General features: G+C 40.2%; 1 protein-coding gene across 1 annotated transcript; it reads right to left on the bottom strand.

Annotated features, from left to right (window-relative positions):
* Positions 1-2,364: 2,364 nt before the first annotated feature.
* On the bottom strand, positions 2,365-3,147 carry LOC150099106 (E3 SUMO-protein ligase KIAA1586-like). Its single transcript, XM_090405813.1, has one exon. It carries the CDS (start codon positions 3,145-3,147, stop codon positions 2,365-2,367), a length of 783 nt encoding a protein of 260 aa, XP_090261939.1.
* Positions 3,148-13,480: the final 10,333 nt, after the last annotated feature.

The raw sequence follows: 13,480 nt of genomic DNA, 5'->3' as shown, positions 1-13,480 counted from the left end.
ACAATGGTATAATCTTTGATGGACAGCATGGATTTGCTAAAGGGAGGTCGTGTTTTAGTAATCTACTTACTTATTACAATAAAGTGACTGCTTCCTTGGACAGAGGAGAAGGATACACAGTAATATACTTGGATTTTGCAAAAGCTTTTGATAGAGTACCTCATGATAAGTTCACAGTCAAACTAGAGCAGATGAGGTTGGATATTAGATTAGTGCATTGGATTGGAGACTGGCTATCTGATAGGTATCAACAAGTTGTGTATGGGGGTGCAATATCCAGGAAAAGGAAAGTCACTAGTGGAGTGCCTCAGGGATCTGTTTTAGGGCCATTACTATTTAACTTGTATATTAATGATATTGGCGAAGATTTGGATGGAGATGTTCAGTTGTTTGCAGATGATGCAAAGTTGGGACGAACCATAAAGAGTAGTGAAGATGTTGTGGCCTTGCAAGAAGACTTGAATAAATTGAGTGATTGGGCAAGCAAATGGGGATGCGAGTTCAATGTTAAAAAATGTAAGGTTTTAAAATTTGGAAAACAAAGATGGGATGCAGAATTTATGCTTGGTGAGAAGTAGAGGAAATAAGAGGAAATGGTGAGAAGTAGAGGATATATTGTTGGAAGTAGAGGAAATAGATCTGGGAGTGATAGTGAATAAGGATCTAAAATTTAGGGGACACATCGCCAAAATTATGAAGACAACACAAAGACTTCTGGGAATGATGAGGAGGACACTGACGTGTAGAAGTAGGGAGATTCTTGTTCCATTGTATAAGGCTTTGATTAGGCCACACATGGACTATTGTGCCCAGATTTGGTCACCTGGTTTTCAGAAGGATGAAGAGATGTTGGAAAGGGTCCAAAGGCGACTGACTAAGGTAGTTTCTGACCTCTGGAATGTCGAGTATGAGGAAAGATTGAAAAGATGTAATTTGCAGAGTCTAGTGGAGAGAAGGAAGAGGGGAGATATGATAGAGACCTACAAGTTGGTAAGGGGTTGTTATAGGATCAATGGTGGAGAAGTTCTACAGAGAATAGTGGGAGATCAGGGGAGAACCAGAGGTCATACGTGGAAACTGTATAAAGAGGGTGTGAGTAGGGGAGTGAGAGGCAGGTTTTTTTCGTGCAGAGTTGTGAATGATTGGAATGCCTTGCCTGAGAGTGTGGTGTCTGCAAGGAGTTTGAATGTGTTTAAGACCCGGTATGATGAGATGTGTGTGAGATAAAAGGACCTCCTAGATGAGTCTTTGACTCCATGAGGTCTTGTTTAATAATAATAATAATAATAATAATAATAATAATAATAACCTTTAAAGGAATGCCGAGAACCGACCAAGGCTTCTGACCTAATGTCAAGTCCTCACCTTCTCGTGGTGCACTCTGTTAGATATCTACTTGGATACTGAACGAACGAGGATGGGCTGACAATTTGGGATTTAGTCTACCAAATTGTATTTTTATTGGCATAAACCAATAAAAGATGGTACAACATGACAGAATTTCATGCCGGCTGGGGCATTGCCCGTTGTTTTTGCCAGGGAACCAGGGCAAACAGCAAAAAGTCAGCTACTGGAACAAATCAAAAAGTCAGCTACTTACTCAACATCATTGGAGTTCAATATCGGTACTATCAACATAAGAAGGCTGAATGGCAAAGAAATGGAGCTGACTGAGGAATTGGATAACTACCAGATCAACATAATAGAGGTGACTGAAACAAAATAGACAAAAACTGTGATATCTTTCTGAGCAATAAATACAAAATGTTATATTCAGGCAATGCCAATCAAGGAAAAGAAGGAGTAGCCATAGTATTCAACACTAAATATGATGCTAATCTTTTTGAATGGCAGCCAATTTCAAGCAGAGTGATGTGGGCAAATATCAGAATGAGGAACTGGACAATGAGACTTATTTGTGCCTATGGTCCAACAGAAGGTTCTACTAAGGTAGAAGTGGAGGAATTTTTTGAGAATTTAGAGAAAGCAACTGACACAATGAAAAATGAAAAGTTTGTCCTTGTTGGGGATCTAAATAGTGGAATAGGAAATGATTGTCAGACATACAAAAATATATTGGGAAAATTTGGAGAAAAGAGCAAAGCTAATAAAATGGCAAATACCTGTTGGATTTCTGCTGAGGACATGGATTGGTTATTATTACTAGGGCTTTTTTTCTAAATATAAGTTTACTGGAACTCTACCATCTCATCTCATAACACAAGAAAATCGAAACATACCAGGCCTTTGAAGCTCTTGTTCTTTGACTTTTGACAAATGGATATTATATATATCAAATGGAAAAAAAAACATTAAACATTAAAGCAAAGGTGAAAAAAAAAAGTTTAAAAAATACCTTAATTTTCACAGTAGCTTCCAAATTGGGGTCATCACACTAGTGTTGCCATCTTCATAAGTTCGTTCCTTATTCTTCATGTCTGTTGCTAGATGTCTGCCTTTCAGGAACCAGGAATTGACATATGGTAAGGGTTGAAAAACATGCAGAGGAGGCCCATCCAGCTTGATGAACATCAGTGTTCTCACTGTCTTCATTTGTAGAGAAGTTCTTGTCGGTGTGATAATCAGGTTCATCTGGGAAAAGCCATGCTCACATTCAGCAGTAGAAATGGGGATGCTATTCATAGTGTTTATTAACTGCAATAGTGCAGCAAGCATTTTCTTCTCTGTAAGGAATTCATGAAAACCTCTAACAACCTGTTGTTCTGGAATTCTTAGCCTCTTACACAAGCTCTCCACTTCAGTCTCACTGATAGTAACATTCCTTTCAGCACCGTCTGGCAAACATTCTGGATACAACACTTTTGTCCATTTTGGAATCTGCATCTCTTCTGCAGATAGAAGGCGATTTTCCATTCGTTGTTTCAAGCAGTCATATAATTTTGTAGGATCAAGAGAACGATTCCCATTTGTTGATCGACTGGTTACCCTCTTCTCCAAAGTCACTCCTTTAAACTTCAGATTTTCAACTGCTTGTACAGCTTCATGATAAAAAGGCCCGCCATGGACTTCCCTGTCTTCAAAAAGCCGAATCTGCCTTGATATACTGCTATGAGCTTTGTAGAGTGTAATATCCCTTGCTTTCAGTTCAACACTAAGCTCTGACAATTCTTGGACAGCATCACACATCAATCCAAGATCCAAAACAAAATCAACACTTGTTATTTTCTTCAAAATCCTTCATACATTACTCTTTCACACTTGTCTCTGTTTTCATCTTGTTTTGCTGCTGTAAAATGAGACACAAGTGCTTCATAATCTTTCCACACCGCAGAAACACTTCTAAAACTAGAAGCCACCCAATGTGTACTTAAACTTCTTCCAGTTTTGAAGATTTCCTTGTCAAGATCTTCAGCTTCTTTGCCTAATTCTCTAACTTTTTGGGTGACTGGTGATAGAGACAGTAAAGTTTGTCAAGAAATGACTTGAAGTGGTTGACTTGTTCTGGGAAGTCTTTTTATACAACATCACCAAATGAGAGCTCGAGTCTATGGTTGGCACAATGCCAAACTAAAATGTTAGGATAACATTCCTTAATCAACGCCACTACTCCTTTTTTCATACCCAACATCACAGCTCCACCATTCACAGGCAATGGCAACAAGATTTTTCTTCAAATAATCATCATGAAACCCAAATTCGTTAATGGTATTAATCAAGCCATGGAAAATACCCTGTGCGGATACATTTTCTAACTCTACAATGTCAATAAAAATATTTGTGTGTTGCTCCATATCAGGTAGCAATTTGCATACATATATTCTTAATGATGACAACTGGTTAATAGTGGTGCTTTCGTCAATCAAAAGGGAAATCTCACAGTTTGATCTCACAGTTTGACTATTATTTTTTTAAAAAAGGATTATTTTCATTTCAGTTCCAATATGATTTGTTATATTCATACAAACATTTGTAGAATGTAGAATTAGACCCATGTCACTGCCATTCAATTCTTGAAGGTCAATTTCTGATTCAAAGTCATTGAAAGCCTGGGTTTTCTTTGCAACTTTATATGCTGTTCTGAAGATTTTACAAGTGACTTCTTTCTCATGTTCAAATGCTTTTGAATAAGCTACCTCCGTTTTCGTTCTTTTGCAGATTCTATAATTTTAGTGGCAGCAATGTGAGCTGAACTGTTCTTATAATAGTGTATTTTTTTACGTAGTGAAGTCATATGCTCATTTTTATTCCTACCGTAATGAGAAATTTGAATATTTGCCCATGGCTTTGAAATATTCATACCTTGTGTATTCCTTTTTACTCCCAAACTTGTGACTTCCTTACATATTTTACAGCCAATGTTTTTATTTTCCACCAACAGCCATTTATTTTGTTTCAAAAATCAACTTTTTGGTTCAGAGTCCAACAGTTGAGCAGATCTTCTTGTGCGTCTTTACTCATTGTAGTAGCAACTGTAGCAGACACGTGTTTTATTTTGCCAGTTTTTGTATCACTGTCCATCGGGTCTGTTTTTGCTCCATCACTATCAATACACTTACTGTTGTCGAGCTTTAACATTTTAGTTGCGGGAGTGGAAGAGAAAAATTGTGTTATTTTACTATTCATCGTGTAAAACTGGTGAAACTTCCATGAAACACGTTAACCTCACTCGCCCATGTTGTAAAAGTGTGACACTACTTTTGTTCTGCTTCCGGTAACTACCGTAACCTCTGACCGACTATCGATTCTAATCAAAAACTTCGATCTTTGAGCTCAGTGTCAACAACACAAAATGGCAGCACTAGATTGGATGAACCAAAGATGACCCCTGATTTACATTGTCAATGACCATAACTGAGAATTTAACATGGAGGCAGTCCTAGTTTTGAAATACTTATAAAATATGTGTTTAGAGACCATTGAAGTCCTAAAGGTTTACCGGAACACGTTTCGGCTGAAAAAAAGCCCTGCTTATTACTAACACAATGTTCCAACATAAACATATGCACAAATTCACATGGAGAGAAGAGGCAAAGAATAAGAAAACTGTTGTTGACTATGTTATTGTTGATAGTGATGTCTTCTCCTTGGCACAGGAGACACTAGAGTATACAGAGGATTTGAAATTGGAAGTGATAAGTTAAAAATTGAATTTCATATTGAAAAGCAGAACATGTAAGAAAGTCTTAAAGTGATTAAAAGTTAGCAGCTCTCAGATGTGAACTGTAGACTAAAATACACAAACATTATTCAAAAAATATTAAGAGTTTGAGAACAGGAACTAAACCTTGGAGATTCAGTGGCAAACCCTGAAGAAAACATTGGTTGATTCAGCCAGATAGGCATGTGGTGAGGTTTTCTGCAAAGAAAACCTCACCACATGCCTATCACTGTAAACACTGTAACACTAGGTAAACAAAAAAAAAAAAAAAGTCATGGTATGAACATAGAAAATAAATATCAAAAAGGTGGCAACATGTTCTGGAGGTTGTTGAAGATGCTCAGAAATGAAGAAAAGAGTGCTCTAAAAGGATTTAGAGATGATAAAGGTAACATGAAAACTGGAGAAAAAGATATCCTTGAAGTATGGAGTAATTACTTCGAAAAATTGCTAAATGAAACAATCAGTGACAGCACAGTGGTAATAAACACTGACCAGACATGCAATCAGGAATACATATCCATACTTGAAGTAGAAAAAAAAAAGCCACCAAAAGCCTGAAATGTGGAAATGCAGCTGGTGAGATGATATTCGACCAGAAATGTTCAAGTATGGAGGTATAAAAGTCTTACAGTGGCTGCACTACATAGTTCAGAAGGCCTGGGCAGTGAGACAAATTCCAGATGATTGGAGTAGAGCTCTCATAGTACCCATATATATAAAGGAAAATAAAACTGAATGTGAGAATTTCGGAGGTATTTCTCTACTGAGTGTTCCTGGTAAGATTTATGCAAGTATACTTGAGAAATGGTTGAGAAGGATTGTGAAAGAGAAGCTTGGTGAAGAACAAGCTGGATTCAGGCCTAATAGAGGTTGTCAGGATCAGATTTTCACTTTACAACAAATTGGTGATTAATCATGGGAATATAATAAAGATCATATTTAAGTTTTGTAGGTGTGAAAAAGGCATATGGCAAGGTGCCAAGCTGTTCAAAATGCTACATTTTTATGGTGTCAGTGGGACATTATATCAAATAATACTTAGTCTATTTCAGTTGTAAGTCAGCAGTTAGAATTGAAGGAAGTACAAGAAGATGTTAAATCTGGAAATTGTTAGACAAGGATGTACATTATCTCCTCTATTATTCATTATCTATATGCATCACATTATGAAGGAAAGTGGTATTAAACCTGATATCAGAATTGGAGATGTTAATGTCAGCTCTTTGCTTTATGCGGATGATGTTATACTTATCAATAAATCCGCTACAAGTCTGCAAGATTCCCTTACTAAATTGAATAACTGTTGCAATAGATATGGTATGAAGGTCAGCAATAACAAGACAAAGACAATGAAATTAGGCAGAAGCATTGCAACTATCAACTGCATTGTGAATGGAGAACCTATAGAACATGTAAAACATTTCAGCTACTTGGGCATGATTTTTAGTGAAGATGGTAAAATAAATATGGAAATAAATAACAGAATCAACAAAGCTGGTATGGTGTGGTAAGAAGTCAATGGAATAAATTTATTTGGAATAAGAGAGAAATTAGTCAAAACACTAAATTAGCTGTCTACAAGACAGTGTTCAAATCAATTTTAACTTGTGGATCTGAGAGCAGGATTAGAAGTAAAACACTTGACCAAAGTCTAGAGACCTAAGATATTAGAATCCTCGGGAAGATTAGGGGCATGAACTGATGGCATCAATGGCAATATCATATTTAAAATGAGGATATTATTTATTATTATTATTATTATTACGGGTATCTCCATGGAGTCATTAGACTCATCGCGGGAGACCCAAACTAGCAAAACAATATCTGTCATATCTCTTCTTGAATTCATTTACAGACGAAGAGCTCACAACGAAGTCAGGCAATGAATTCCACTCATTCACCACCCTCCAGGCAAAAAACCTAGTTCTGACACCTTTGTTAACCACACTCTTCTTTAATTTCCAGAGATGACCTCTTGTTCTTCCATCACTATCACACAGCTGAAACATTTCCCCTGCATCAATCCTATAAAAACTTTTAGTAATTTGAATGTTTCTATCATATCCCCTCTTCTTCGCCTATCAACCAATCTCTGCAATCCACAAGCTCTCAATCTATCAATGTAGGGAGCATTTTTTATATCACTCACCAACTTGGTCACTCTTCTCTGAACCCTCTCCACAGCCTCCTCATCTCCAAGGAATCCAGGTGACCAGACCTGAGCACAGTAATCCAAATGTGGAAGTATCAATGCTTTATAAAGGGGAATAATAACCTCTTTATCTCTGGATGTCAGTGTGTTCCTCAACAACCAAGTAATCCTATGTGCAATCTTGGACACCTTAGCAATGTGTCCTCTGAACTTCATCTCCCTATCTACCAATACCCCTAAGTCCCTAGCCTCATCAATCTCTTGGAGTACCTTTCCATCGATGTAGTACACAGCTGGTAATCTTTTAATCCCAAAATGCATGACTTTACAATTTTCCACATTGAACTGACATCCATTTTCTTTTGCTGGGTGGGGGGGGGGGGGGGTGGGGGGGGGGGGGGGTGGGGGGGGGGGGGGGTGGGGGGGGGGGGGGGTGGGGGGGGGGGGGGGTGGGGGGGGGGGGGGGTGGGGGGGGGGGGGGGTGGGGGGGGGGGGGGGTGGGGGGGGGGGGGGGTGGGGGGGGGGGGGGGTGGGGGGGGGGGGGGGTGGGGGGGGGGGGGGGTGGGGGGGGGGGGGGGTGGGGGGGGGGGGGGGTGGGGGGGGGGGGGGGTGGGGGGGGGGGGGGGTGGGGGGGGGGGGGGGTGGGGGGGGGGGGGGGTGGGGGGGGGGGGGGGTGGGGGGGGGGGGGGGTGGGGGGGGGGGGGGGTGGGGGGGGGGGGGGGTGGGGGGGGGGGGGGGTGGGGGGGGGGGGGGGTGGGGGGGGGGGGGGGTGGGGGGGGGGGGGGGTGGGGGGGGGGGGGGGTGGGGGGGGGGGGGGGTGGGGGGGGGGGGGGGTGGGGGGGGGGGGGGGTGGGGGGGGGGGGGGGTCCATTTAAATCTTGCATTAAAAATAACAGGGATGGTATGGTAACTGCAATAGAATGTCATCAAGGTCAGTCTGAGAGGCATTTTCTACAGGAGGTTGCTAAATTCAGCATACTATTATAAGATATCTAACTGAGTCAGGTTGCTGAAAGTGACATGGTTACCCAAATGTCACATGATTGATTCACTTCATTGCTGATAGGAGGTGATCTGACTGTTGCAGAATGAAATTCTGCTAATGATCCAGTCAACTTTTCCTTGGAGCTGTCTGTGATGCAGTACATGGTTGCCCATTCAAAAAAGTGGATATCACAGGAAGTGGTCACTCTAAATAAACTATTATTATTATTATTTTTTTTTTTTCAAGTCTCCGTGGAGTAAAAAGACGTTGCAGGAGGTCCTTCCTAGGAAACACAAAGTCTATCAAGACTCATCACGGGAGGTGTCTTCTAGGAAACACAAAGTCTATCATACCACTTCTTAAACTCATTGACCGTTCTTGCTCTCACCACTCTATCAGGCAATGCATTTCATAGTTCAACCGCCCTCCATGCAAAGAAACCACTCCTCACCCTCTTGCTCACAAATTTCCTTCCGTAACTTCCAGGGATGGCCCCTTGTCATCACTCCTTCCCCCTGTTCAACCGAGTGAAAGAACTCCCCAGTGTCAAACCTCTAACCACCTCTCAACAGTTTGAAAGTCTCAATCATATCACCTCTCCTTCTTCTATCCACCAAACTCTGCAGTCCACATTCCCTCAGCCAATCCTCATAATTAACATTGTACAGTTCTGAAACCATATTTGTTATCTGCCTTGCTACCCTTTCCACAGTTTATTTATCCCCTTAAAAACCTGGTGACCAAATCTGAGAACAATAGTAGAAGTGTGGTCTGATCAGAGTCTTATATAACGGAATGATAACTCTTTCATCTATGCTGGTCAGTGTCTTTCTCATTATTGCAGCAATCCTTGTGTTACCTTCACCACCTTTGCAATATGTCGCCTGAATTTCATTTTTCTATCAATCATCAACCCCAGCTCTCTTGTCTCCCCCTACTTCCTCCAGTACAGCTCCTCCAATAGAGTATGCAGCGTCCCATCAATGTGTCCCAAACCTTAAGACTTTACATTTTGCTGCATTAAACCACTACTCCCAGTTATTTGCCCATCTGTCTAGCTTATTCAAATCCTTTTGCAGGGCTACCACATCTGCACCATTACTAATAACCCTTCCCAGCTTCACATCATTCGCAAACAACTGAATATCCCCCCCCCCCTGCAGTCCACTGGCAATATCATTGACATAAAGGTTAAACAATATAGGTCCTAGTACTGAGTCCTGTGGGACCCCAATTGTATCCCTCTGCCTCCTTGAAACTGCCCCACCATACACTACTCTCTCAGACAGCCAATCCTGAATCCAGTTGACCAACCTGACATCTAAACCCATGTGCTGCAACTTAAAAATCAGTTTATCTTATCATGTGGCACCCTGTCAAATGCCTTCGCTAAGTCCAAGAAAATGGCAGTACAGTATATGCTTTTCCCTCATCTACTGCTCTTGTTACTTATAAAAGGCTTGCATATTACTAAAACAAGAGCGTCCCTTAACAAATCCATGTTGACTCTTACAGATAACATTACCCTCATTTACCCAATGCTGTATACGGTCTCTCATTAATTTCTCCAAGATCTTAACAACTACTGATGAAACACAAATTGGCATATAATTAGACACTTCCAGTCTGCTACCACCCTTAGGCAATGGCACTATCTCCTTCCTTCCTTCCATTCCCTGGGCACCTTTCCCATAGCCAACTTTCATTGAAAAGCCAGGTCAAAGTAGCTGTCAGTTCTTTAGCACATTCTCTCAAAACTCATGTTGAAATACCATTCAGTCCCACAGCTTTACTGACATGCAGAGTACTCATTATTTGGAACACACACTCTCCTCCAGCACCTCTAAAACCTCCAACCTGCCCTAACCCTCTAGTATTAATATTTACTCCTCCAGGATGAAATACTCCAATAAAGTGTTCATTAAACAATTCCACTATGTCCTCTGGATCAGTCACTCTATTCCCATTTTTATCCCACTATGTGATTCTTCCACAATCATTTCTCCTCCTACTGACCACATAGCTAAAAATTCCCTAGGATTTTCTTTGGATTTGGATCTTAGGGCCAATCTCTTCTCATATTCCAGTTTTGGCTTCCTTACCATACTAGTCACTCCCCTGGCCTGTATCCTTCATGCATCTGCTCTTCACTTGCCTCCTTATATCTCTTCCATAGCATCTTCTTCATATGCAGTTCCTGTTTAATATTGTTTGTCATCCACTTTACTCCAAATTGTGTCCTCTTCTTCACTTGTGGAATACAGTTTACTATTGCTGCTGACCAGTGCTTTTTTTCTGGAAAAAAAGGTGCCAGTACTCACCATGAAGATGTTATTATAACAACTTCCACACTTTTAACATATCCTCCAATATGCCCTCGTTATCTCTAGATCGTTTCTTGCTTTTGGTATCAACTGCAAAATGACGACCTCGGAGCAGCCACGAATCCCCATATTTGCTAGGGTTGAACTGAGTGAGAGGAGGTCCTACTATCCTGATGAACATCAGTACAGAAGTTGTCCGTACAAGCATAGATCACCTAGATGAAGTTATTATAAGATTCATCTGAGAGAAACCCCTTTCACATTCACTGGTAGATATGGCAATTGTGCCCAAGGTGTTCTTTAGAGGAAGTAATATGTTCAGGACTTTATTTTCTTGAAGATATTCATGGAAACCACAAACTGCTTCTCTTTCATTTAAGTGAAATTTGCATGGTAACTTTTTAATTTTAGCTTCACCATCAGATGCTACCCAGGATTTTCTGGCCAATACTTGGAATCTAAAATCTTAGCACATTCAGGCAAATCAGCATCATCTCCTAAGCAGATGCTTTCCAACAGCTTCTTTCAGACTTTTATAGAAAGCAGATGAACTTATTGCAGGACTGTGTCTTTCATTTTTGTGGGGCTCAATCCCTTTGAACTTCATTTTCTTCTGACTTTGAAGAGAAATACTGTAGTACAGACCAGGATTTTCATTTCTTTCTTCAAAAAGTTGAACTGTATTCTTTATCTTCCTGTCTACTTTGTACAAGGCAATATTTGCCTCTTGTGAATCTTGACTGAGTTCACTAAGTTCTTGGAGAGTATCACACATGAGGCCCAAATCAAGAACAAACTTGCATGACGTTATTTTTCTTAAAAGACTCTCATAAAGAATGCGATCTGTTTTGCTTCTTCTGCTGTCTTCTTTTGCCTCCAGAAAGTGATGCACGAGGGCTTCAAGGTCTTGTCACACTGTGAAACAGTACAAAAGCTAGATGCAACCCAGCGAGTGCTTAAAATTTTGCCAATTTTAAGAAGTTGAAGTTCTAGAGTTGCTGCACTTTCCTGTATTTCCCTAGCACTCTTAGGTGAAGCACGAGGGCTTCAAGGTCTTGTCACACTGTGAAACAGTACAAAAGCTAGATGCAACCCAGCGAGTGCTTAAAATTTTGCCAATTTTAAGAAGTTGAAGTTCTAGAGTTGCTGCACTTTCCTGTATTTCCCTAGCACTCTTAGGTGAAGCACGATAAGTCACATAAAGTTTGTCCATGAAACTCTTAAAGCGATTCACTCCTGCCACATTATTCCCTGTGTCACAAACAGAAATTCAAGGTGATGGCTAGCACAATGCCATAAAATAACACTAGGAAACTTCTCTTGCATTAGCCTGCTTACACCATTACGCACACCAAACAACACGGCTGCACCATCACAAATTACAGACAATAAATACTCCTTTAAGTAAAATCCTAAACACTCAGGATGACTAATTAAAGAGTTTAGAATTCCTCTAGCAGTTACATCTGATAATTCGATCAAATCTTTGAAAAGACTCACAGAAGCCGAAAGTTCAGGAAGCACTACACGAACAATAACAATCAATGTTGCTGTGTTACTCACAGTTGTCGATTTATCAATAAGTAACGATATTTTGTTCTTGGAGTTCACTATATTGTCTATTAATGTTTTTCTCATTTCGTTTGCGATATGGCTCACAATGTTAATGCAAGCATTTGCAGAATGAAGATATAAGTTCCTGTAAATTTATTTCATCTTCAAAATTGTTAAATGATTGATTTCTCCTCGCTACTTTGTAAGTGGTTCGAAACACTTTTCCTGTTACGTCTTTATTATGAGACAAAGTATTTAGGAAAACTTTCTCTAATGTTTAATTTTTTGCTTCAGATTTTATTTTTTGGCATGCTTTGTGCGCTGCACTCTCTTTATGATCGTAAATCTTTTTTCTTAATTTACCATTAAACCATTAACTGTTGTTTGTGAGATTTTCCAAAATGAAATTTTTGTTCCTATGTGTTTATTGACGGCAAGACTTCCGACATCACGACACACTTTACAGCCCAACATTTTATTCTTGACATACAGTCACGCATTTCTCTCGCAGAAGTCGTTTTTTTGCAAAAGTGTCCAACATTCGGGCCAATCAGAATCTGCTCCCTTTTGACTACGTGGATCTTCAGTCTTGGTTTCATGATTCTCTTCACCAAGTGTATTTTCTGTGCTAGTTTTCTGTTTTACAGGATCGCAAGTAGATTCAACAATTTCTGCTTCTTCAGCCTTCCTATTTTTACTCACTGGCATAAAGTAACTACTGTTACTTTATGCCAGTGAGTAAAATTGTTCAAAATTTACTCATTTTGAACAATGATTGCACATACCTAGATATCTCCACTCTTCCAGGATGATCAAAGCATGCAATGGTTTTCCGTGCAGGGAAAACACTATAGTCTCGACCTTAAGCTTCTTGTCATGAAAGAAGAGACAAGAGCTAAAGTGCAGGACTTCTCTACATTAATAGAAATGCCTCGAATAGAGAAAATGTCAACTGCCTTGTCAAGGAGTTCCTGCAAGCCTACCTTAGTAAAGGCTATGAGAATAAGATCGTCCGTAAAGGCCATAGCATTAAAGGAAGAAGCGCCTAGTGAGTAGCCTATATGGCTAGGAAGAGAGTGAAGAAACTCATCTATGACGCAGTTAAAGAAAAGGGGAGATGAAAGGATCACCCTGGCAAATGCCCTGCACTGCAGGAATAGAAGTTGCACGGGACCCTGTAGTGATAGTGATCGAGCTACCCAAGTATAGCTCCATAACATAGGAAAGAAAGGGTTCTGGACATCCTTAAATCTTGCAGACTCACATCTCCCTTATACCACTTTTTGATATTTGTCAGTCAGCCATCCTCTTATCCATGTTAATATTCTATAATCCAAACCTTT

Source organism: Typopeltis vanoorti, chromosome 15 (genome assembly GCF_054136105.1).
Source record: "Typopeltis vanoorti isolate ZY-2024b chromosome 15, IOZ_Tvanoo_1.0, whole genome shotgun sequence".
Lineage (NCBI taxonomy): Eukaryota > Metazoa > Arthropoda > Arachnida > Uropygi > Thelyphonidae > Typopeltis > Typopeltis vanoorti.
This window is presented reverse-complemented; position numbering and strand designations above follow the sequence as displayed.

Excerpts from the sequence above, each read along its gene's own strand:
- LOC150099106 (XM_090405813.1), bottom strand. The coding sequence starts at position 3,147 with ATGTGTGATGCTGTCCAAGAATTGTCAGAGCTTAGTGTTGAACTGAAA.